General features: G+C 39.7%; 1 protein-coding gene across 4 annotated transcripts in view; it reads right to left on the bottom strand.

The window, feature by feature from the left end:
- Nucleotides 1-26,758, bottom strand: part of SLC10A7 (solute carrier family 10 member 7) — a 261,321-nt gene that overhangs the window by 34,762 nt on the left and 199,801 nt on the right. For 2 of the 4 annotated variants that reach the window (XM_039254304.1, XM_039254305.1), the window contains 3 exons: nucleotides 16,918-17,001; nucleotides 7,651-7,816; nucleotides 6,651-6,702 (listed from right to left, as the gene is read on the bottom strand). In XM_039254304.1, coding sequence (XP_039110235.1) covers nucleotides 6,651-6,702; nucleotides 7,651-7,816; nucleotides 16,918-17,001 — 302 coding nt within the window. The remainder of the gene's footprint in view (nucleotides 1-6,650; nucleotides 6,703-7,650; nucleotides 7,817-16,917; nucleotides 17,002-26,758) is intronic. The other 2 variants (XM_039254307.1, XM_039254308.1) reach the window with 1 other exon arrangement.

Below are 26,758 nucleotides of genomic sequence, written 5' to 3'. Positions count from 1 at the left end.
AATAGGGAAAAGAAGAGGTTGCCTAGCAGGGTCTGGGGAGGAGGCCAAGGAGTTGAGTGAACGGAATCTGTATCAGTGACAGGGTACTGTGTTTTCCAGAAATCTGGGGAAGAGAAGGAAAGAGTCATGGGGATTTGAACATGACCATGCAGAGAGAGGGATGACGCAGTGCGTAGAAACAACTCATGAAACCAGGTCCCCCGAGAGGCCTAAGAGGACCAGGCTGTGGGGCTAGCCTAAGAGGGGCTATTTCCCAGGCCACGAACTGGACTCAAAAGAGGACAAGGTGAGCGGGAAATATGGAACACTTTCTGGTAGAGAATGGGAAAGTGGGGGCAATTTTATGTCAGAGATTTCACTTTCTTTGTAATGCATGAGGCACTTTGCTCGTCCACAGAGTCTGAGCGATAACACTGAGGCCCGGGAACCTAAGAAGTTAGAAAACTTGAAATAGGCAGATTGAGGCGTATGAATAGAAACTTTCCGCAGAGATGAATGCCCACCTGCGCTGCCGAACATGTGGCACAACAAACCGCCTCGGTCGGGGCTGTTCTCCAGCAACGCTTATGGTATTGGTCACACTACAAAGGCCTTTTCGGTCTGTCACTGCCCTTGTTGACAACCCATTGCTGCTGCATCTGGAATGTGCAGTTTTGTTTTTTCCGGGAGAGTCCGGCAATACATTTCTCCTTTAGTGAACTCTGTTCTGCTTCATATTGTGCTCTTCTCCAGGCCATTGCATGATTCCAGTGTGTCAAATCTCTCCGGCCAAGAAGGCTCTGATTCAACCTGGCGTTGGCTGGCGTTCGTCAGAGCAGCACTTGCGGCGTGGCCAAGAAGGACACTGCGAGTTATCTGTCCTGCTCCAGGTAAGGTGGCACCAGAGGCCTGCACGGGGAGGCCTCCAGCCTGATGGGAGATGGAATGCTGCCCTATCATTCTACGGCCACAGGGTCTGTCAGCGGGGAGGGGGTGTCAGCACATAGATATGGACCATTTAAGGCTAAAAACAATATTCTCCCTAAATACTCTTTCTGTAAAGAAACAGACTGCTCTACCATGGGTCTCGGGGAAAGCCAACAGAGCAGTGCTCACTTAAGCATCCCTTCGTGTCGAGGAAGAGGATGGTGCTGATAAATCCCCACAGTGGGAAACATGGTCTTAAGCGCTTGATTCCCAGGATTCCCTTCTCAGAACAGCCTTATAAGGTAGAGGGTATTATTATCGCCTTGCTTTTCCCAAAAAGGGAATCTGAAACACAAAGAGGTTAACTAACTTCTCTAGAGTCACACACAGCTAGTAAGTAGGCTGCTCCGAATCAGAGACAAGTTTGCTTTCTGAGAAAGAAATTAAAAAAACAAAACAAAAATCACCACAGAATTCAGCGGATGAGGGCAGCTACTTGGTAAGTAACCTTCCTTCAGCCACACTCTGTCAAGGAGCAGCTTAATGGTAGAAAGTCAAGAGACCACCCCAAAAAATGAAGCATCCTGTGCGTTATATTTGAGTGGTAATGACTATAATTATTTTCAGTGATTAACATCTCTATTGTGTCTGCTCCCACTCTTGAAAGGAATCACATTACTATTTATTTTCTAACTCTACCTTATCTCTTTTTAATACTGATTTTCTTTTTATCCTGTTTTTATAATTCTTTTGATCACTTCAGCTTCCTTTGAGACGTTTATTTCCTTTTCTTCCCAACTGGTCTTTTTATTCTCTCTCGCAGAGCTTTCAATCAGTGTTTTCCACATAATATTTATCTTGCCTTTCTCTGCAGTACTCACAAAGGAAAACATGTCAGAAGGTTTTACTAGTAGAATCACAGAATGTAGAGCAGGAAAGGTCCTCTGAGAGAGTTCCATGTTTTTAGAGGAGGAAACTTCCATGTGAAATACTCTCCTTTGTTAACCTCTGTACCCGTGTTTTGTCTTCACCTAATTTTAGAAGACCTCCTCTGTCATTAGCTGTGCGCCACTAAACAAGTGACCCAGGGCTCTGTGGCTTAGTGCCTCATGTGTGAAATGGTGAGACTGTTAATACTAATACCTGTCTTTCTTCCCTCTGTCCCTAGCTCCTTCCTACTACACCCTCTGTCCCTCTCTTCATCCCTCTGTCCGTCCCTCCATCCTGGCTATAATGAGAGGCTGTTTGAGACATCCAACTAAAAATGTACTGATAAGGATGAAAACACCTATACAAATATTCAAATATTTGTCCCTCCCCCCCTTCTTGGTTTCTTTTGTCACTTCAGTGATACTCTGGGATTCTATTACTCTAGTTATCACCTTTCCAAACTGTTACATACTTTTTTAAAAGGCTCATAATTACTGCTTTCTTTTTCTAACCTTTTCAACATTTTTTAAAACTTTGACAGCTTCTCCAAGTTGCAGAAAGCTTAGGGTCCTATGGACAGCTGCTATTGGTTTGACGAATCAGCTTTCATTTCCTAGCATCTGTGACAGTGTAATGTCAAAGAGAATGTATTACAAAGCTAGACATGCTGATTTCTTCTCTTCCATCATTAGTTTTTGAAACAGTACAGGTAAACTATTTTGGTATAATAAATACTTGACAGTTGCTAACATTCAATGAACACTGTATGCTAGGAATTAGGATGAGGACTTTGCGTGTGCATTATACAATTCACCAAATGACTCTATGAGGCAGGTACTAATACTATCTCCGTTTATAAATGAGGAATGACAGAAAGCATAGAGTTATTAAATAGGATCGAAACTCATGTCTGTCTGACTCTAGAATTAGAATGTTTAACCCTGACACTATTTTGTGGGTGGATAAGAACACAGAATAGTATCTCTCAAATGTTATTTTAAATACTCAAAGTAGAAGTTTACATGCCAGATAGTAGAATGGTAACACATCAGGTCAGTAAATCTAAGAAATGTTAACCAGGTAAGAGGAGTGTTACAGGAATGTTGAATTTTCCAGGCTGGGTGTCTCCTGGTTTATGCTAAACTTACATCACCAGGGATCAGTGGCATGCAGTATACAAAAAAAGACAGACCAGGAGGGCACCTGGGTGGCTCATTTGGTTAAGTGTCTGACTCTTGATCTTGGCTCAGGTCACGATCTCACGATTCATGGGATTGAGCTCCACATTGAGCTCTGCGATGACAGTTCAGAGCCTGCTTTGAATTCTCTTTCTCCCTCTCTCTCTGCCCCTTCCCCCACATGCTCTCTCTCAAAATAAATAAACTTAAAAAAAAAAAAGACAGACTGACTTCCATGTTTAGACTTTTGTCTTTTGATATCTGGACTGGTTTCAGATTTAATAAATTTGTAAGAAATAGATGAAAAAGAAACCACAGGCCACTTTCACTAATTTTAAGTAGAAAGGAACAAAAAGGAGGAATAAAAAAATTAAACTCAAGAGTATAAACTTGTGGGCCCAAGTTTAACCCCTGGTATCTTGAACTAATTTGTTTGTGTGAGTGAACTTGAAGAATCCAGTTAAATACTCTCTACAAATTCCCTAACCAAAGCAAGCACTTATGAATTTTAAAAGTAACTGAAGTAGTTTAGTGCAGTGGAAAAAGTATGGGCAAATGTCCAATGGCAATGGATTTCAATTCTGCATGTACTATTTGCCACCTGTTATTAAACTACTAAAATCTTGGAGCACCTGAGTGGCTCAGTTGTTATGCATCTGACTCTTGATCTCAGCTCAGGACGTGTTCTCATGGTTTGCGAGACTGAGCCCTGCGTCGAGCTCTGTGCTGACAGTGTGGAGCCTGTTTGGGATTCTCTCTCTCTCCTTCTCTCTGCCCTTCCCCTGCTTGTGCTCTCCCTCTCCCTTCCTCCCTCTCAAAATAAATAAACTTTAAAAAAGAAAAAAAAACTACTAAAATCTGATTTAGGCAGGTTATTAAACTAAACTATGTATGGATCCTCATCAGCAAAATAGCAATACACATGTATAGTATCATAGTCTTTGCTACCAGACTTACATGAAAGAACATATGCATTGTCCCTAGCACCATGCCTGGCACAGAACAGGGCTCAATAAACATTGGCACCTTTCACCCCTCCCAAAAAATCCTTAGGCACAATGACGTCTCTCACAGTGAAGAAAAAAAAAAGTAAAAACCATCTTCTAAATTTTGTTCAACTGAAAAATCCCCAAATTCTAATGGAATGCTTTGCAGATATATAACCATTTCACTGAGGAGCAGGATTATAGCCACTCCCTGTTCTGCTGTTTATCAAAAAATGTGCATGTCTGACATGTGGACAGTGGGTTAAGCAAGTTCAAAATGCAACAGAACTTCATTGAAGGCAGAATAAAAGGGTCTTAAAACCCCAAGGCCTTATGAAAATCCAGTCTACTCTATACTGAAAATTCTCAATTTTAATTCACCAACTTTGATTCACCATTCCCAGCCCCACCCTCCTCCAGAAATTCCTGTAGTGGCTACTCAGTCACTGACAGGGTATCTGCCTCCTCCTCAGTCTGATAGGACAGGATGAACGCATCTCATTATTACTTCTGCCACAAGGACCAGGAAACAAACAGCTGGGGAAAGGCAAACATCTCTTCTGGTGACATAACAAATCATTTACAAAAGAACTTTAAAATAGCTCCTACTCCTAGACTTACCCAATTAAGTCCCATTTTCTCGGTGCCTTAACTGCTTCAGGCTTTACTCTTACTTTATAAATCACAACCACAAGCTAGGGAAAATGGTTCAAATTACACCAATCAATAAATTTTTATTGACTGTTTACAATCAGCCTCGTGCTGTACCAAGTGCTATAAGAGCCAAGTGCCTAATGTGAAGCTTCAACCCTCTACTGCTCTGACACTGTTTCAGGCCCTAAAGACGACCCTTTTCCTCATGGCAACTCACTGCCATCACCTGGCAATCTGGCTCAGACTGTCCCTCTAGGTACTATTATTACTTAATCTTTTTCTTTAAGTTTATTTCTTTTCAGAGAAAGTGAGAGAGAGAGAGGAGAGAGAGAGAGAGTGAGAGCGAGCTCAGGGTAGGGGCAGAGAGGGAGAGGGAGAGAGAGAATCCCAAGCAGGCTGCACACCATCAGTGCACAGCCTAGCAGGGACCTCAATCCCATGAACTGTGAGATCATGACCTGAGCCAAAACCAAGACTTGGACACTTAACTGACTGAGCCACCCAGGCATCCCTATTTTTCAATCTTTTTCTATTCCCATTGTCCCACGTGTGTGTGTATGTGTGTGTGTGTGTGTGTGTCCACATTTGCATTATTCTTTTCCCCACCAAGAACCCCTTCTCTGCATCTCGGTTCACTGAATACTTAGCCGTTCTGTTTTTTTTNTTTTATTTATTTCTGAGAGAGAGAGAGAGAGAGAGAGAGAGACAGCATGAACAGGGGAGGGTCAGAGAGAGAGGGAGACACAGAATCTGAAACAGGCTCCAGGCTCCGAGGTACCTGTCAGCACAGAGCCCAATGCAGGGCTCGAACCCACCAACCGAGAGATCATGACCCGAGCTGAAGTCGGACGCTTAATTGACTGAGCCACCCAGGCGCCCCATGTAGCCATTCGTTATAACTCAAGTCAAATCTCATCTCTTCCATGAAGCCTTGCTTCACCACTCTCTTTGGAAGTGCCTTCTTCTTGAAGTGACTTCAGGATGGCTCACTGCCCCTCCACTAAGAGGTCACTTAGCAGACATACATCTAGTCTACGTGCAGGATCAGATCATGTCTTCTTTGTGGTATTCACTATGGTAACTTTCTCATACCAAGGGCTTATGTGAGCCTTTAAGAATAAGAAAGATGAACCAGAACACAGAGACCAATTTAATGAGGATAGCCTAAGCAAGGGACAGAAATGAGAATGCTCAAGGTTCTCCTAGGAAACAGCAAAGATTTTACCACAACCTGAAGCTTACAAAGCATGAATGTTGGTAGCACTTCACTTAGCCCCCACCCCCAATGAACTTCATTCTATAGGCACTGGAACCATTAAAGATCTCTGATTAAAGCTATCATCAGAACTCTGTGTTACTGGAAACAGTACGAAATGCATAAGAAAAGTTCACTTTAGAAATGAAGTTACCTGTAAGATATCCACTGCAATAGTCTAGGGAGAAGAGAGGCAACAAGAGCCTGAATTAGGGACGTGGCTCTGGGAGCACAAACAGTATTACAGAGGTAGGATCAAGACATTTAAAAATAATGATGTGAAGGGTTCCAGTCTGAGTGACTCTGTGGATGATGACCCCATTAAAAATCAAGATATGAGAGAGAAAGAAGAAGTATTGGGGGAAAATTTTATTCGTTTAGAAGAGCTTGAGACTGAGGTCTTGTGAAGACAGGTGAAGATATGTACATGGTACGTGATAAGGAGTGCTGGATCTAAGGGAAAACATCCGAATGGGAGGTCCCGCCTTGAAAACCATCGGCAGGAAGCTGACAGCTCGAGCCAGCAGAATGGAGGAGGCTGCCTAAGCGTGCGATGTGAACAGATGACACAGGGGCCACGGACAAGCCCTCACACAGGTCTCCAACCCGAGAGTGGCAGGAAGCCAGAAAGGCCAGGAGGTAGGAGAAAAACCAGAACAGCAGAGGGGCATAGGAGCCAAGTAAATAGCACGATTTGTCACTTAGAAAACCAACAACCACAAGAGATATCATATCACTTACCTTGTTGAAAAGATGAAGGTTAAAAGCATAAAACTCAGCTGAATAGAAAATACTGAAGAAGAAGAAGAAAAAAAAGATTGAATCTAAATTAGGGCTACAAAAACATCTGTAGCATATTTATAGTTTTATCTGAAACTTATGGGAGCTCAAGTAGAAAGACAAACATACGTTGCTAAACTGATAGAATCATTTAGGTTAGACTCAACTTGTTCTTACTGAAGGAACGTATCGGCGTATATAAGTTATGATGTCCACTACTCCACAGATCTGAAACCCTCTTTAAGACCTGCTTATTTTAATTTGTTCAACTTAGAAAGTGCTGGTTTTTACTATGAGTATTTATAGCAAATGGCATAGCTGCAGCAGTGTAGAATATATATTTTGGAATAATCCATGTTGATTTTAATAACAAAAGATTCTTAGGTATTATAATTACAAACATTGTCTTTGGTATTACAGGATAAACAGAAGGTTGACTTCTGATCCTGGCAGCTACTTGCATTTCATAGTCTGTTGCTTCTGAAAATGATATGATATTACCTTGGGTATATACGTGAACAGAAAAGAGGACATAAATATTCACATTTTAACTAATACAGCCAATTATTATACTTAGAAAATAATAGTATCAAATATTATAAATCCTACTTGTAACCCACAACAAAGTGCAAGATTGGCTTAAAGTTATAGTAAAGTAAATTGGCAAAAAAGGGCTCCATTTAACATTTGAATTTGACAGATATTATGGCTTCTTTCATCTGGCATCAATTACTATAAGTCAGACATGAAAAATGAAGGACAATTAAATCATACATACGTAACTGATGTCTCCTTAAAGAACAGATACATACGATAAAGTCACTGAGCACATATAATACGAAGCTCAGTATTCCTTGCTAATCAAATTAACATTCAAAATGAATTTAGGGAACACAGATCGCTACACTTTGTTCCTGGGGAGAATGAGGGGATGGAGGGGATGTTCCAGCTTCCAACTTACTTATGAACAGTACGAGAATAAGGCTGAATTTATCCAGGTCAATATTTGGGTTAGAGAACGTGTCACAGAACGTGGTGTAGATGATCATGAGAAGCACACTGCTGCTGATAGCACCGAAAGGCGGCTTCTTTCGTTCAAGCCAGTCCTTGATGTATCTTCGGACAATCTGAAATACAGAGATCAACAGGTTGCCTCTTTTCGAAGACGGAGGGAGTTGAATTGGGCATCGCAAAGTGATTCTGACAGCAGAAAGACATAAAGAGAAGAAAGTAATTTGGATGATGGCCACGGTGGATTTCCAAGCTTCCCTGCCACATCACCCTTCTTCTGGGGGATTTAACATTTGTAGTGCGACTACCACTGGTGTCCATAATGAGAGTATATTTTCAACTGCATTCAAATCCATCCTTAAACATGCCAAATGCTCTTTGCTAGCTGTCACTGAGACATGCCCATTAAGCCTCCCCAAAGTTTATCTCTTCTGCTGATCCTAATGGATGTGTGTAATTATCACAGTCCCCTTGGCCTCAACAGACAATTCCAAGTGCAACTTTGGGAATCTTAAAAATCTGACATCTTCAAGAATTTCAAGACAGTAGATAATCGAAAGTGATCCATGGAACATATTAATATTTAACATGCAAGCAATGCACCAGAAGTTTTTAATTAAATTATAACTCATGCTTGAAAAGCAAAAGTGCATGTGTTGTGGGAGTTTAAATAATTCAAACTCCGAATATCTAGAGTTTTTGTGAATCCAAAGACAAATGCCATTTGCATGCTTTTAGAATTCCAGAATTAACACTTAAAAATGAATAAACCTGTCCTAAGCTTCCTACAAAAGGATGAGTGAATAAAGTTACACAGCAATCCTCTCTTACTCAAAAATCAAATCAGAGATTTAAAATCAGGGCAGGCTGAATATTGGTGATAACTTTTGTTGGGATATAAAAGTGCACCACTCTATTTAAAACTGTACACTTTTGAAAGAAGCTAAACAAATCCTGTAAGAAGGACTATAGTTGAGACATATTAAGTTTCGAGTCACTCGTTATCCTGCATAATTGAACATGAGATTTCACAACAGGCTGAATTACCATGATCCATTAGCAATAATGAGGTCAGGGAACTTCTCTTGACAAGGCTGATGGGGTTCTGTCATCTTCTACTCTGGCTAAAAAGGTTTAACTCACAATGGAGCATACCTTCATGGATACTCAAGAACAGAGTAAACTACTCTCAAGAGAACCTTTTGAACAAATGGCTATTAGATCAACTTCATCCGTTCTCAAGGACTCAGTAAGTGAAATACCAGTATTAATAAAGGGAGGCCAGTGGGAATCAAGTACAGGTACAGCACCTTGAATGCTGGGCGGCGTGGGAATGAAAGAGAAAGTGTTTTGTGTACATGTAAATTGTGGTTAAATATTTTTTAAAAAATAGATCTTTAATTAAAATTACAGCTGGATTTATACCAAAAAATACATGTTTTTCTTTCTGTAGATGTGATCCCAAACCACAGTAATTCATCTGGTGTTCATTTGTTTCTAGAAAGTTAACATACAGTAAGGGATAGGGATGCCTGCTTGGCTCAGTTGGCAGAGCATGTATCTCTTAATCTGGGGGTTGTGAGTTCAAGCCCCATGTTGGGCATAGAGATAAAAATGTAGTAAGGTATAGAGAAGTAAGAGCAGTTCTGTAACAAAGTGTTGTGGACTGATGAATTGGAACACAAATTTTGGATTATTATAGTGCTTGAGGTACCCAGATGGCCCCATGTTCAGGTATGTCACCAGGCAGGTGGTTGCTTATTAGAGGACTACAGAGACTTCATCTAAAAGGTCATTTTATCATCTATTGTGTTTGGCAGCATAAAGCTAGTAGTTGCTCAAATTTAATACAATTCAACTCCTTTAGGAAACAAAATAAATGGAAATTATACAGAGCTATTGAAACTGATGCTGTCCTCCAATCTTGTTTGCATATACAGTGCTTGAAGATACAAAAGTCCTCTCTGTAATAGTTATAGAATGTATGATCCCAATTCCCAAAGTAGAAGTGTCTCCTTCCACCACCACTGACCTCTCTGACAAAACAAAAAGATAAATAGGAATGAGGTATAACTTTGAAGTCAAAGCCATTTTGAAAACCAAGACAAATCTCTGATCATCAATCAACTTTATAAGCTGCAATTTGACTTATTCAACTTAGTTACATCATTCTTCAAGGTTTTTTTTTTTTAAGTTTATTTATTTATTTTGAGACAGAGAATGCATACCTGAGTGGGGGTGGGGAGTGGGGGGTGCAGAGAGAGAGGAAGAGAAAGAGAATCCCAAGTAGGCTTCACACTATCAGCACAGAACCCAACATGGGTCCAGAACCCAGGAACAATTAGGTCATGACCTGAGCAGAAATCAAGAGTAGGATGCTCAACCGAGGTGCCCCTATTACATATTTCTTCAACACAAAGTACTTACAGTCTCATAGTGTAGTGGGACTCTTTCAATATGTCAAGAAACATGGACTCCTAAGTCCTGCATCCTCTTAGCCAAAATATCTTTCTTTTAAACACATCAATGTGTTAATGGTAATTACTTAATCTCAATAAAGCAACTAGAAAGTTGAAAATTGGACAGACCCACAAGTGAAGCAATAACCTTCGGGGAAAAGAGATTGTCTTTCACTGTTTTTAGTCTTATAGTGGTATCTGTCTGTGTTTCCCAAGTAAACCGTTTTATATCTTGCCATGCTCCAGAGAGATTTTCTACCTTCTTCTAAAATTAAGTTCACAAAGCAGTTATTTTGCACCTTGTAGCAAGAAAAGGGTTAAAACCTTTCATAAACTATTGGGTGAGGTAGTATTGATATGCCTTAAAGATATGCTTTGGATATAAATGTCAAGAGACCTCACCTTCTCTTTGTTCAGCTACTTATGCTTTCGATAGAGTCATCCTCCAGTTGTCAAGAATCCATGTCATTTTAAAATTCTCCAAATTTCTTTGCCTTGTAGAAACATTTAGTAACCTTAGAGGAAGCAAGGCTTTGCCAGAGATAGCAACCCTACCTGACTTTTTTCCTTTTCAGGGAAAAAAGTCAGGATGAGGTGGGAAAAGGTATCTTCCTAATGTGGCCAGTTATAGCTTTTTTTCAGAATTAATTCTAATTCATCTGCACCTTCTACATAGCTCAAAGAAACCTAGGCCTTCAACATTAGCTGACAAATCCTCACTGACTTGCTTTTCCCTGTGGAGAGGGAAAGAAAAACATCTTTCCCAAGGAGCTATTTATTGTCTCCATTTCTTCATTTTGATTTTATTTTAAATTAAACACCAGAAAAGGTTAAAGGGAAACTTAGATTTGAATCCTAGTACTTAATAAGCAGAGCCACATATCAATTACTATATGACCTCCAAGCTGGAAACCTGAGAAGATATGTCTTAGATGTAGAATATTAACATACTGAGATAACAGAGAAGTGTAATATCCATCATTTTAGTTTTCTCCAATTGTTTTTCCCAGGGTATGTTCATGCTTTTTTCCTTCTACTCTGTCTGTATATTTACAAATTGATTTTTGAGTGGGGATATATGACGGATAATTTTTCATATTAAGTCTGAATTTTAAAGATTTATTTTGCTTCAAGGTGACTTTAGATTGTTTCTTCAATTTTTATCCTCCAATCCACTGAATCCATATATTCTCATAAAGCATTTTGTTTTTTCTTTAATAGTCTGTTGAAATGTAGAGCTAGAGATACGAAATCGAATCCAATTTATGTAACACTTATCTTTAAAAATATTTTCATTAAATATTGAGTAGATTAAAAATAGTACTGTCTAGTTTCTTAAAAAGTACAAACAGTAAAAATACATGGATACAGTAAACACCCATCATCTACTTAACTATTATTTAATTTCCATCTCATGAGAGAAGTTGCACAGATATTATCCTGCTTGGTTTATAGTCGGAAACAAAGGCACAGAGAGCCCAAACAACTTGCATATAATGTTAAAAGGTCAGTGAGGGGGGTATGAGCAGGAATATGACCTCTGCCTCCTTAGGGCACAACAGCATAATGGTTAAAGGTATAGACTTTGGGGCTTCTTTAAAATCTTGGGCAAATTCCTTAACTTTCCTATGCCTCATCTGTAAAATGGATATGGTAGTAGTCATAGTGAGGTTTGAGTCGTTAAATAAATATAAGATGTCTTAGAACCAGGGGCTGTACATGGTTCTGTAATGGCTGGTCTTATTTCCAAGTCCTGCTTTGGTGATGATTCCATCACAACACTGTTTACCAGTACATCCCACTGCACAGTGTAACAGCTGCTTTTCTCTCAAATCCCTTCAAGTCATGAAAATCGTTCATATCTAATATAATTCTATAAGTATAAAATTTTACTAGCATTAATAACATTACCTTCAGGTTTAATTGTAGACTATTTAATAAGAAAGGCCAAGCTCAAAAATTTACAGAAAAAAAGTGGGGTCTAGTGTGTTGTTTTGAAAGATACTTTTCAAAGGTGGTGGAAGTTCTATTTCATTAACGTTTATTCGTAACTCTCTCAATATAATGCATGAAATGAGTATTTGTCACAAGGATTTAGATGTATCAAAGGGCTTAGGAGGAAAATAAATATACAATAACACCATTTTATTTATTTCTAGATACACTGTAGTCAGTCAATAATGCTTTCAACCAAAAAGAAATATTGTATGGGGAAAATAAAAAAAATAAAATAAAATCAACTCTCAGAAATAAAAGTAAAAAAGTTAAATGATAAAGTTTTATTATCACTAAAAGATTAAGGAAAATAGTTTCAACTCACCCTTCCTAGTCTTTTTCTTCTCCCTCTACTTCCCATTGTTTATTTAAAAGGTAATGACAAAAATCTCATTTTAAAATTTGGATTAAAAAGTCTAATTTTAAAATGATAAAAATCTCTATTAAAATCTCATTTAAATAGAAATATTTATTTTTCATAATGTGTTACCTCTAGTTATAATTGAGAAATGAGGCCACCTTGCTTCGGCTACTACCTCTGAGGTTGTATATATGAGCATTTCTAACAAGATCCCCAAAGATCACATCACAAAGTTTAGGTGAATCAATCGACTGCAAACAAATACAGAGATGAACGAGCAGAAAATGTCCCCGGTATCATTGAATTTATATTCTAGTTTAAGAAGATAAAAAGAAAGCAAAAACAACAAACAGATTAACTAGAGGGAGATAATGATCCCTACTAAGTAGAGGTTTAAACTGGATGACACGAGAGTGACTGCTTGGCTACCAGGCAGCCGCTGGAGGAGGGATAAGGAAAGGTCTTTCTGAGAAAGAGAACGGTGAGGTATTCCAAGCAGAAGGAACAGTCAGGGCAAAGTTTCTATGGAAGGATCAAAGCTGGCATGTTTGAGAAACAGAAACAAAGTCAGTGAAACCCAAGTGTAAAAGGCAAGTGGAAGAGTATTAGGGGAAGTAAAAGAGGCCTGAAAATAGAAGATAGGGTGACATAATCTTCTAAGGAAGTAGGGTAGGATTTCTAAGAAATCTTAAGTGACATTTTAAAGTTGTGATCATAAATTTGAAACAAGAGGAGACCAATTATGTGCTTTTCTCTAGTGAAGCTGTTTTTCTCTAATAGCTGCTGGGGACTCCATGAGGGTAAGTTCAAAGTTTTGTTTTGTTTTGTTTTGTTTTAAATGTTTTATTTATTTCTAGGAGAGAGAGAGAGACAGCGTGAGCAGGGGAGGGTCAGAGAGAGAGGGAGTCACAGACTGAAACAGGCTCCAGGCTCTGAGCTGGCAGTCAGCACAGAGCCCGACGTGGGGCTCGAACCCACGAACCGCGAGATCATGACCTGAGCGAAAGTCAGACGCTTAACTGACTAAGCCACCCAGGCGCCCCAAGTTCAAAGTTTTTATCAACCAATCTTTTTATACAGCTCACACTGCACTATTGAGTGTGCTGTTGAATATGCTAACAGAGTCACTGCTTCTAGGAAACTCACAGATGAATTATAATCTCTCCTGATGAATATTATGAATCAAGTCCAATGGGAGAGCTGGCATTTAGTCTAAATCAGTGGAGTCGGAGCAGGTCGGCTGCACACCAGGGGGCAACTTTGTGTGGAGTTTTATGGGATGAATAGCAGTTTGCCAGCAGAAAAGATGGGAACCATAAGCTTTTGAAAAGCAGAGAACAGTGAAGGAGCGTGGCCAGGTGAGCGTGGTGGGCATGTGGCTTGACACGGGAGGTGCCATTATTAAGATGGTGGGAGGTGACACTGGAGAAGCAGGGTGAGGCCAGACTGTGGAGGGTTTTGTGACTCACACAGGTATGGGCATTTTTAAGGAAGAGACTAACATAATCTGATTTATTTTTTAGGGCTATCCTGGAAGCAGTGAAGACATTGGCTGGGAATTAGAAGAAGCTTAGGGCAGGGAGACACTGGAGGTGCAGTAATTTAGACGAGAGATGACAAAGTGGTGGCATCCTCTCTGGCAGTGTGAATGAGGTCTCAGATGTCAGATGTGAATAACTTCTGAGGCAGAAACGGAGGTGTTCAGTGACTGCCTGGACGTAAGGGAGTGAGAACGTACAGAAAAAGAGGAGGCAAGGTGGTTTCTAAAGGTGAGGACCAGGGGTGTGATTGTAAATTCCTAAGACTAGAGTACAAAAGGTGGGCAGGTAGATGTAAATATGTTTTCCTCTTCGAAAAAAGCCCTTAAAGGACTGTGGTACTAGAAGAATTTTTAAAAACTGTCTATGTTACTTTTTGACTACCTTTACTATTTTATAATTTACTGTAATACTTTACTAACTGGGCAAGTAAACGATGAACTATCTAACAATTCATTATTCTCTCTGGATATATAGTCTTAATTACATAAATTATATAATTATATATATAAGTATATATATAACTATATATATATATAACTATGTATAACTACATAGACTAAAACCATAGGCAAAGGGTTTTTTTTTTGTCCACATGTTTTAAGCCAAACATTTATTAACAGAGATATTTCCAAGATCCACTAAGGTAAGAACGTGTGAGCCTCTAGTTATATGGAATTATTTTCAGAACCAAGAAAATAAGTATGGGTTTAAACTAACAGTATCCATAGCTTACCGTGTCTACAGCTGAGAAGGGCAGGTAGGTCCTGTTATGCTCTATAAGACAACATTTCCCTTACTGATCATAGAACTTTCACCTATTCATTCCCTTACTCATTTATTGGGTGCCTATGGTCTGTGTATATAATGGTAAACAAGACAAATATGGCTCCTGTACTCATGAGGCTTATATTATAGTCTAATGGAGGAGGCAAACAGTTAATAAGCAAACCAAAGATATGTATACGTTCTGGCAAAGGTCAAGAAAGGAATCAAGGTGCTACAACAAAGAACAACCAGGGAGGGGTTTCTGGGTGGCTCAGTCAGTTTAGTGGCCAACTCTTGATTTTGGGTCAGGTCACGATCTCATGGTTTGTGAGTTTGAGCCCCATATCAGGATAGGCAGGTGACATAATATTTATCCAGAATACCTGTGATGTGAGCAGCACTGTAGGAAAAGTAGTTTTCCAAGTATCATATATATATATATTTTTTTTTTTAATTTTTAATTATTTTAGAGAGAGGGCATGTGCACAAGCAGGAGAGGAGGCAGAAGGAGAGAGAGAGAGAAAGAATCTTAAGTAGGCTCCATGCTTGCAAGAAGCCCACTGAGGGACTCAACCCCACGACCCTGGGATCATGACCTGAGCCAAAATCAAGAGTTGAACGCTCAACCGACTATGCTACATAGGTGCCCCTCATTCTATATTTAATTAAATGGAATTTTTGGACTACTTTTAAATCTTTCCCTTTATTAAATGTAGTGCATTTTCTAAAGTATAGCATAAAAAAAATTAGGGGCATGTAGTGGATGCTATGGTATGTTTGATTGAAGTGTTTATTCCCATATCTTCAGGGCATGTTGGTTGTCCCAAAGATTTCAGTTGAGTTCCTCTTTGGGGCTTGCTGCTAAGGCAATAGACTCTCTCAAGGTTATACCTCTCATGGGGAGCGGAGGGAAGCCAGTACCCAATGCCTGGTCAGTGCAAGAGCATAAAGACCAGGCACTTTTGTCTTAGACAGGATGACCCTGAGGGGTTGGTGCAGCTAGAGGTCTTTACTGGAATTACATCATCCTGAACCTCCTCCCCATCCTACTTTTCTTACTTTCCCAAAGGTGCTCCCCCCAAAGGAATTCCCCCAGCAAACTTCCTGCATGGACACCTGTGTCTCATACTCTGTTTCCCAGAGAACCTAGCCTACAACAGTGTGTAAATATTTCAAAGAGTTGTTTCTTGTTTAGTATTGACAGAGAATTTGAAAACGAGGATACTAGGTTTTACGGTGACAAAAGCTTTATATGCATCCACATTTAATTTATTTCTCACAACCATGCCTTGAGATAGGTACTGTCATTATACAATTTGATAAATTATGAACCTGGAGCTAAGGAGATTAAATGACTTGCCCAAGATCACACAGCAAATAAAAGGTAGAACTAAGAACTAGAGTCTAGTTGCTCTTAAACCAACATCTGTGCTTTTAACATAGAGTGTTTTCCTAAGATTCACTCGTTTTAGCAGTACAATTCTGTTTTCCATTACTGTATTTTTAAATTTGTATGTTATAATTCAATTATATGGTTATTATTAACTTGTTATAAAAGGTTAAATATAAGAATTTCTCTTATTAGTCTAATTCAATAAGAATGATAAAGGAAACGAAATTTTCTAAGATCTAATTTTAAGAACTAATAGAATTAAATGTGTATTTTATTAATTACATGATCACAAGTATGGTCACTGCTATTGAAGAGAGACGTGAAGATGCCAGCCAGCTGGATGCTTTTTCCCAACAATAGTAATAAATGCTGAGACTTTATCAGAAGGAGCAGAATAAGGAAATGATTTGCTGCGTATTTTTAAGCTAGCTATATAGTTACAAAGTAGAGATAATAAATTAAAACAATCAAGATTCTATGCAGACATCCCTATCTAAAGCTATCTGCAGAGTATATTGATATCAAATAAAGAAATAAAAAGATGGGAATATTGTGATTGATGAAACATTGTGTTTCATGGTCTTATATTTTCTCTTCACTGTCTCTTCCTGGCTATCTTTTGTCTCTGCTGTCCTGACATTACATCGGAATTCACAATTTGATTCACACACACAAAAAGAACAGATAAAACTGGAAACCTTACCTGTCCAATAATGAGAGGAACCACAACAGTCATAAAAAGCTGAGAAAAAATAGATGTAAAAGGCACAGAAGAAGATGAGCCAAGCTGTAAAACAAGAATGTAAGAGGAGTTAGAATGACTTTGAGTTGGTTATCAAATATTGCTGTTAATTAAATGACACAGTAAGTGAATTCTCTCACAGCCACCAAAAATTTGGTAGCTATATAAAAATAACAAATGAAATTACTTTTAATCTTCCAAATTTAGCACATAATCGACTAAGTAATTTAACACATAATTTTTATTGGGAAACTACCATTGAGGAAAAATGGTAACTATGATTTTGCAATTAACTTGAATTGCTTATTATTAACTACATTACTGATTAGTGAAGTCATTCTTTGTTCCTACTGTCCATAATCATGGCATATTTCACCTACAATCACAGTCGTGTGCTTTCTATTTCACCTGTCTGCAGATCCCTAAAACAAACAAGTGTGTCTCATTATTCTCTTAGCAAAATCACATTTTTATTTATGCAAATGAAATAGTTTCTGACTTTTCCACTCCTTCGAAACAAAGGCAATGAATCTCCTATACCTTTAAAATCTGCTCTTACACAAAATCTAGGAAATGGGAATTCCTGAAACAAATTATTTTTCCAGTTAAAATTTCAGTATATCTCTTCTAACATTTTAACGTTGCTCATAATTCCTCTTTTTGCCTCCCTCCCCATTTTTTTTTTTTTTTTTGGTTCCTTCTCACTAATGACCGCAATCTCAGCCTCATAAATGTTCTATTGCTGGTGGCATAGGTAGTGTTTATCTGTAAACACTGTCCTACACTCACTGTTAGTCTCAAGTACCAAGAATTGCAGGCTTCCTATTAACTTTGTAATGGCTTTTGAAACCTCTTTCTGGCTTTCAAACCTCTCTGGACAAACAATAGCCTGTTCAATAGATGTTTATCTCTTTTATGAGCCCTCCTTGCAGCCAGGCTCTTTCAAGCCATCAAATAATGATCTCGCTGGAACTTGGCACTTTTACTCTTCCCCTGTAGACCAAACCTCAATTTTCATATTTACCTATGTTTAATTAAATGTGTAAATACCTTGTGAAAGATAAGTTTTGTGAAAGACTTTGAGGTAGTAATGAATGAGGTCCTAGAATGTTAAATACAATAAATGAAACGTTTAGATAAATGAAGTCATTAGCTCAGAGTGAAATGATGTAGGATCAATATTTTCGCTGATTTCAAATTCCTGCATGAACCAGCTTATCAAAATCCTTTCTACACCTTGGTGTATTTTATGAAATTCTGCCTCCATCCTCAGCCCCAATTTATAATGCACTCAATATGCCAAGAATGTATGTCCTGGCCCACTAATGGCCTGCATTCACTTAATACTAGCTTCAGCACTGACCACTGGCTGTGAGTTTAACCTACAAAAACTGTAGTCTCTAACCTTTTCCTCCTAAACCAATATAAACTAAAGAAATGAAGAACGACAAACAGAAAAAGTGAAACTGGTGAAAAACACATAGAATTCCTGGTGTTATGGTGCATGGATGTTAGAGGTTCTTTTTATGCAAAGTCAAAGTATAAAAAGCTAATAATTCCACCCTATTTTAGAGCAACTATGTCTTTGAAGCCCAGGTATTTAACAAATATGTATTTCTTTCCACAAATATTAATTCCAAGGATGCTCTTGGGTAAGAAATAAAAATCTTTAAATGTATATTTTATAGAGAAACTGAGGCACTGGATGAACAGAAAGATAAAATTTAAAGAACAAAGTTTTCAAATTCAAAAACATCCAGCTCAATGCTCTATCCATAAGGTTCACAATATTTGGAGAGAGGCAGTAGGATTCAGGGTGATAACCTTCAAGTAAAACCTATCAATTCTTGCCTGGAATCTCATGGGTAGATAAATTCACATATCCCTGTTCCTCTTTCTTCCTACCTCCCTCCCTCCCTTCTTTTTTGAGAGAGACACAGAGAGAGAAAAAGAACTCCCATGCAAGCATGGGGGGAGGGGGCGGGGGGGGGAGGGAGAGAGAGAGAGAGAGAGAGAGAGAGAGAGAGTGAATCTTAAGTAGGTTCCCTGCCCAGCTCTGTGCCTGATAACAGGGCTCAATCTCATGACTGTGAGATCATGACCTGAGCCGAAATCAAGAGTCAGATGCTCAACCAACTGAGCCACCCAGGTGAACNATATCCCTGTTCCTCTTTCTTCCTACCTCCCTCCCTCCCTTCTTTTTTGAGAGAGACACAGAGAGAGAAAAAGAACTCCCATGCAAGCATGGGGGGGGGGGGGGGGGGGGGGGGGGAGAGAGAGAGAGAGAGAGAGAGAGAGAGAGAGAGAATCTTAAGTAGGTTCCATGCCCAGCTCTGAGCCTGATAACAGGGCTCAATCTCATGACTGTGAGATCATGACCTGAGCCGAAATCAAGAGTCAGATGCTCAACCAACTGAGCCACCCAGGTGAACCCCTGTTCCCCTTTCTATCTCAGCTCTACTGTTATAAAATGTGTCTTTAAAATGTTTTAATGAATAACCATATCAAGCTATATTCTCTCTGTAAGCTCAGTGCTTACCGACCCAATACCTGGCAGAAATGATGTTTGCAGACAATAAAGCTGTGCACAATGAACAAAATGAAATAATTTGTAAATATAAGGTGCTAAGAAGTGCCACACTCTTATTCAAAATCATGTCCCTATTTTTTCTAAAGTTACAAAAACACAAAACTTAAGTATATTTTCAAAACCTCTTATCGGTGGTGTTATACAATCACCTGGCATTATTTTTATCACTGCTTGTTTATCACCAGTAACACAATTAATTCTGATATGCACCTAGAAACAAAAGCCATCTAGACATGATGAGAACCATATGAAGGAAGGAGGAGTGTGTGTATATAAGTAGAGTGAGCTTTGCATGTTCTCTGCCCTCAGCTCTCCTCCATGGCCCTTCCTTAGCTCTTTAATGCTGCTTTGGAGGGAAAAACCTAAAACTAAATAGAATCCTAACCCTGGAGAAGACTTGGAGTCCCATTCCTCTTTTTAAAGAGGTGAAAACTGAGGTCCAGGCAGAAATGACTTGTAATTAAATACCTCTTAATACTTGCCTTATGATGTGAAATTGGCTATGCTCCTCAAACACATTCAAGCAACTCTTTAGTCAAATCTACTCTTGAGAATAGTTCTCCTACAATGGAAGGCTCACTTGTTTAACAAAAAAGTATTGCTGGAGAGCAGTAACCCCAGAGATCAAATGGAGAAAAGTTAAAACATCACTTTGTTTATTAAGTTAATTTGGGGTTATTTTTAATCCTAATTCTATCTAAAAGATTGCATTTGGAGATAAGAGACATAAAGGAAAATTCATGTCAACTTTGGCTTTAAAATTTTTTATGTATCTTAACTTCTCCATCCATCACATAACAGACCATTTGTGTGTTCAATGTTTAGGCTTGTGTTCCTAGAAGGTGGTAGAAAAGGTGTTCTCCAAAGTCCCTTTGTCCTCTAAAATGTCTGTGATCTCTGGTCTACTGGGTTGGGAACACAGGTTAGAGGAGCTCCCCACTTTGTCAGATCAGAGGCCAGAGCAAGCTGGCCAGGGATGTAATTAACAGGGTTCATGAAGCCAGACTAGGTGCTTGGTGATGCTGGGGAGAAAATCCCACAGGATGGCTCCCTTAGAAGTGGCTCTGAAAGGAAGGAGATCCCAGTACTGAGGTCTAATTTGGCACAGGTCCTTTCTTTTGAATTGGCAACCAGACCTGTCACTGTGGTCAGTGTGAAGATGCAGAGATACCCTTGGGGAGGTTTCTGATGCTATGAAGTATACCCTGGCATCCAGAAGAAAGAAGAGCGAGCATCTGGCATAGGGTAACATATGAGAACATGACCAGAAGAGCACAAGACCCAATCATTTTGTATGCAAAGTTGATTTTAACTAAAGCAGAAGGATATATGTGCTAGGGATATTCTGTTCTTCACATTTTAATGAGGAACCTGTCATGGTCTCTATTGTAAAGACCAATGTGTTTATAAGAAGCATCAATAATTTGTACATTTGGATAGAGTTGCAGGTTCAAGATAAGGATGTATCAGGCCAGCACTTTGGGCTTCATTGAGCGACCCTGGCAGATTTAAAAGTGGATAGTCTCATACTACCAACCTGTATTTTAAGATACAGTGTGTTAAACGAACAATCCGGTCACTGGCTAATTTCTTTTAGAGATAGAATGCTTTGAAGCAGAGAACTCCCAATTAGGTTTGTTTATTTGTTTTAATATCATGCTGAGAAGAAAGTTTTGATGACAACTAAAGACGTGGAAATTTAGGGCCTTTGTGTTTAATTGTTCAAATAGTTAACTGGTGCCTCCTGTGAGTTAGGAGCACATTCTAGGCACTGGGAATCCAACAGTGAGCACAACACAAAACCCCTCCTCTCCAAGAGGTGCTTTAAAATTTTTTTTTCTAAATGTTTATTTATTTTTGAGACAGAGAGAGACAGAACATGAGTGGAGGAGGAGCAAAGAGAGAGGGAGACACAATATCTGAAGCAGGATCCAGGCACTGAGCTATCAGCACAGAGCCCTCCCCGGGGCTCGAACTCACAAACTGTGAGGTCATGACCTCAGCCAAAGTCAAGACACGCAACCGACTGAGCCACTCAGGAGCCCCTCCAGGAGTTGCTTTTTAAAAGTTGAGGTGTGTGTGCATGTCCACCCACCACCAAGTGCACACGTGCTCTTTGCCATAGAACACCTTTTGTCCTGCTTACAATAACTGGAAAAGTTCTAGTCTTTTTCTAAGGGTTAATTCAAGTAGCACTACTTTAGGAATTCTTTCCAAACCCTCCTCCTGAAACACAGACTCAGCCACCCCCTCTTTCGTGGCTCTGCATTTCCACTATTCCTCTCAGAATCCTTGGTCTTGCTCTTGTGTACAAATCTGTCTCTCTCAGTAGGTCTACAGTAGAACAGTAGACCTGTTCCAGAAGGTCAGGGAAAGGGTCTTATTCATATGTATATCCCCAGAGCCCAGCGGAGTGACTAAGTTCTACATCTAGGGCAGTGGTTCCCAAACTTTAGCACATTAGAAACATCTGCAGGGCTTCGTAAAACACAAATTTCTTGGCCCCATCTTCAGAGAAGTTTGGGATGTCGAGAATTTGCATTTCTAATATGGCTCTGCTGATGTTGAGCAGGGTTCACGCTTCGAGAATCACTAATCTAGTATATAGTAGGTCACCAACCATTTTGAGTTCAATTAATGGATGCCAGTAATACATAGGTAGAAAAAGAGGCCTGACCATGTTTTTTCTTTTCTTTCTATCCATCCCATTGCTTAATTCACAATCACAAGAAAAGGTGCAAGTTGCCTGGCCTCCCAGCTGTCTCCTATAATGACAACAATGGCAACTTTAATCATAGACTTCCTATGTGCCAGACACTGCTCTAAATGCTTAATGTGTGCCAAACAATTCAATCCTCACAGCAACTCTTTCAGGTAGGTCTTACTAGTACCTCCACTTTCACATAAGGCGCTGGTGGCGCAGAACAGTTGGACTTGGACACGGTCATTAGCCAGAGGGCGCCAGAGCCAGGATCTAAACCTGCAAGTGTTGCTCCACAGCCCTCATACTTAATTTTTGTACTCTGCTGCATATTTATTACAAAAGGTACAGAACAGTGAAATGGGGAAGGGGGGCAGGAGGGGAAGCCAAAGCTGGGATCCCTTCTTGCTCTCGTGAGAGAAAGAGAGGCGGTATGTGTGTGTATGAGTGTGTGTGTGTGTGTGTGTGTGTGTGTGTGTGTGTGTGTAGTGCCTACATGGAGATGGGGAACTAGAAGGCAGGCAGAAGCAAGAAGAGAAAGAAGAAGAAAGAAAAAGAGAGGTAGGGAGAAACTTGATAAGTAGTAACTGATGATACTATTTTCTCAACTCTCTCAAGGATGGTACCTAGATAGTCTCCAAGTAAATGCATCAGAAAGAGTTAATCCAAAATATACAATGGCTGTCTTAGGGCATTAGGACTTAATTCTATAACCTGGCAGAGAAAGGCTGAATGGAAGCAGGATTGACAGTTATCAATCCATTCAATTTAGAAACTGATTCGGAAGGAATCTGGGGGTTCAACCAGTAAAATATTATGAGGCCAAACAAGACTCAGAAAGACAAATAAGTAACAATTCTTGATGGAGACACTGACTGTAAAATCACAGTTATCAACCTACAGTTAGAAAACAGATGGTGTGTTTTAAATCACTTCTGTAAGTGAGCTGACCTGTAAATTGTCATTAATGCACCAGGTCTTCACTTACTCTGCTGTGTAATCAGCCTTTTATCTCCTACCAGGGAAATCCATTAGCCACAGGCGTCTCTACTATTTGTGTCTCTTCTCAGCTATTAAAACATTATTGTATTAAATAATTCACCCTTGATGATTGGTCTTTGCTTTCATTAGCATCGCATTCGGGGAAAGTATAAGAACAATATTTACAGTTTATACTGTAGAATGAAGAATGGTAAATCTCTGCTGTGAGAAAACCAGGATGAAGCCACTTCAGATTATAGAGCAGGATTTGTTCACTTCCTGCTCAATTTCCACCCTCCACCATGGCCTGCAGAACCCAGCCCTGGGGAGGAGAAAGGGGGACTCGCTTACTAGTGGCTCTAACTTTCTTATAACTCTACACAGACACACTCATAAATACCTGTGTCCTTCCCGTCACAAAGACAAGCATCACAGAAGAAGAGAGAGTGTCTCCAGGCCCCCAAATCCTTTTAGATTTCCATCTTTCCTCAGGAACTACAGTTCAGCCTTTTTTTCATTCCAGCTGCCCCTTCTCTCACAGAGAAACCTGCAAACTACATGGATCACTTACACAAAATCAGTGACCTAAATGTATACCAGCTGAGGGGCTCAATGTAAAAATGGCCATGATTTTTATCAAAATTAAAATACGATCGTTAAACAGCCATAATGATTCAGCTGCATGCATAAAACTAAATATGGGCTACTGTCTGGGAAGTATATACTTAGTAGAGGAAATGAGCCTTTTTATATCTACATGCATGGTATTTTTCTTTCTCTGAGAAGTAAAGAACAAAATAGGCTTTTAGTAAATTTTTAAAGATAAAAATTATGTAAAACATTTATTTTTTATTATATGCTAACTTAAAAATAAGATGAAAAGCTTACCTTCCAATAACTCATGGAACTATCTATGTACAATTGTAAATTTTGGTTACTCAAACCACACAAGATGTTTCATGAAATGTGCCCAAATGAACTGCAAGTTCTCTGTGGGGAGATGGGCTTCCAGGACATGGGAAGCTGGAGAGAGAGAGAGATACTCAGAAGCATCTGGGAACAAATTTTGCTCCTCATTCTCTGACCACAGTATTTGGTCTTGTCAGTCTATCTGGTTAGGGAACCAAGGAGCCTATTGTTGCTAAATAGTCCCTTAAGAGGAGTAAACATTTAAGTTCCCCCAGAAGAGTGCTCTCAGCTTGGGGACCAAAAGACAGGAGTGGCCTAAGGGAGCAGTTTTCTTCCGCTCTGACCGGACCCTACCTGCTCAGGGGACACCAGCAGCCGCCACTGGTGTTGGAGAGGGAACCAAGGGACAAGGGGAAAGCCTGGCTAAGGCAGTGCCACGTTCATCCACTGTCACTGCCTCCCTTCCAAGGCAGTGCCACGTTCATCCACTGTCACTGCCTCCCTTCCGCCAAGTCTGAGAAGTCCCAGACCAGCAGTGTCATTGGCCTCTCCGGGTCACTAATCCTGAAAAGGGGAAGAGGGTTATCAACGTCACTTCTAGAGCATTTGGAAATGGCTTGCCAGGCACTCCCCCTAGCCCATTATGGTTCAGTAAGATCAGAGGGGAGAGGGGAGGTGGTGGCATTAGCATTTACAAAAGATTCCACAGATTATTTTGCTTTACAAAATCCTCTCTGTGTGAGAACGACTTTTGAGTGATTTTCACATGCAGCCCAAAGATAAGCTACTCTCAGGCTCAAGAGGAGGAGATGTGTCTTCACCTGCTTTAGGAACACTTGGGCACAAGGTAGAAAGACTGGTTCAGTGAGAACAACGGGCAATCTAATGGACAGTTTCCCTTTAAGGGCTTAATGTTTTATAACTTTATACATCACACATGTGTGACCATCAATTACACAATCATCTTTGGGAACATATTATAAAAAATAATTAGACTATCGTGCACGACACTAATGGCTGTATTCACTGTGTCTATTGATAGGATTAAAAGTGGAATAATTTTCTATCACAGATGGCCAATTACAAGGGCAACTAATGATGAGTGTAGCCTCGAAAGCTGCCACTGATCTGTCTCCCTAACCCTGGGCCTGTCTCGTACACAAATTCGTGAATCACGTAGTCTGAACCGCGCAGGTTAGCAGTTAATTTTTTCCTCTAAATTTCTTCCATGTTCTTTATCCTGGTTTACCCAAATAAGCTTTAAGTTCCTTCAACGCAATAACTATGCTTTATTCTTTTTTGTCTTTCCCATTTTACCTAAGATATACATGTTCCAGAGGTAACAATTGATGCTGATAATAGGTCTTAAAATAAAAGGTGTCTCCTAGGAGGCATGCTTTGTGACCATAACTTGGAAAGGCACATGCAAGGGGGCACAGAGCCTGGCTGAGAGCGCCTGATGTTCTTTACTATTTGTAGAGCCTCAAGTGAATTACAAAACCTCTCTGAACCTAAGTTTTCTGATATAAAGTGAGGATAATACATCTAAAGGTAGTCATGGGATTATGTATGAAGTACATATTATAGATACCTGTTAAAAATTATTCTACTTTGGGGCACCTGGGTGGCTCAGTCAGTTAAGCGGCTAGCTCCTGGTTACAACTTAGGTCATGATCTTATGGTACGTGGGCTCCAGTCCCACATCGGGCTCTGCACTGACAGTGCAGGGCATGCTTAGGATTCTCTCTCTCTCTCCCTTTCTCTCTGCCCCTCCCCTGCTCACTCTCTTTCACTCTCACTCTCTCTTAAAATAAATAACTTAAAAATAATTATTCTACCTCTCCTCCCATTCCCCCCTGCCTCCTGGAAAAACAAAGTTGCTTATACAGTGCTGTGAGAATTCAAGCCTACTGGATTTAAGAACCACTTAAATGGGAAGTAACGGAAGAGAGAGTCACATCACTGGATCATATAGGGAGCTCAGAAACAGAACCTGGTGTGCGTGCAGTGAGTGACATATGTTTGTGTGTGTGTGTGTGTGTGCGTGTGTGTGTGCGTGTATGCATGTCTAATGATCATAACGCCTTATAAATATCTGCTTGAATGGAGGCTGGATTCCTAAGAAATCAAGTCATATCAACTCAGCTGAGAAAAGAGCAGCAGTGGTGGTGCTCCACTTACTTAAGGGGTTGCTTACATCCTACTGAATGGGTAAGGGTGTGGATGAATGTTTATCAAAATCCCAAGTTATTGATGTGACATTGATGTGAAGATGGTCTGATCCAAAAATCTGAGGACATGACTTTCAGAAGTGGTCCACACGTTTCCAGAGACCTAGATGTTCAATGACCTTTATGGCTAAGGTGGAAATGAGGCCTTGATCTGTTGTTTTAATGGCACAAGCCCAAAGGGTTACTGACCCTCCCCTGCCGAGCATAAACTTATTTAAATAAATTAGTGGTCTACAGAATTAATGGAGTTTGAGACCATGAATATGGTCTCCTATATGCGGTGTCTTTAGATCATGACTGCAGTAAATTAGACAGACCTATTCTATGGTGTGAATACAGACATTTGTCTTAACTTTCACAGGGAGTAACAAAGAAGTTTAGACATGATTT

Source organism: Hyaena hyaena, unplaced genomic scaffold (genome assembly GCF_003009895.1).
Source record: "Hyaena hyaena isolate Hyena2069 unplaced genomic scaffold, ASM300989v1 scaffold_476, whole genome shotgun sequence".
NCBI classification, from domain to species: domain Eukaryota; kingdom Metazoa; phylum Chordata; class Mammalia; order Carnivora; family Hyaenidae; genus Hyaena; species Hyaena hyaena.
This window is presented reverse-complemented; position numbering and strand designations above follow the sequence as displayed.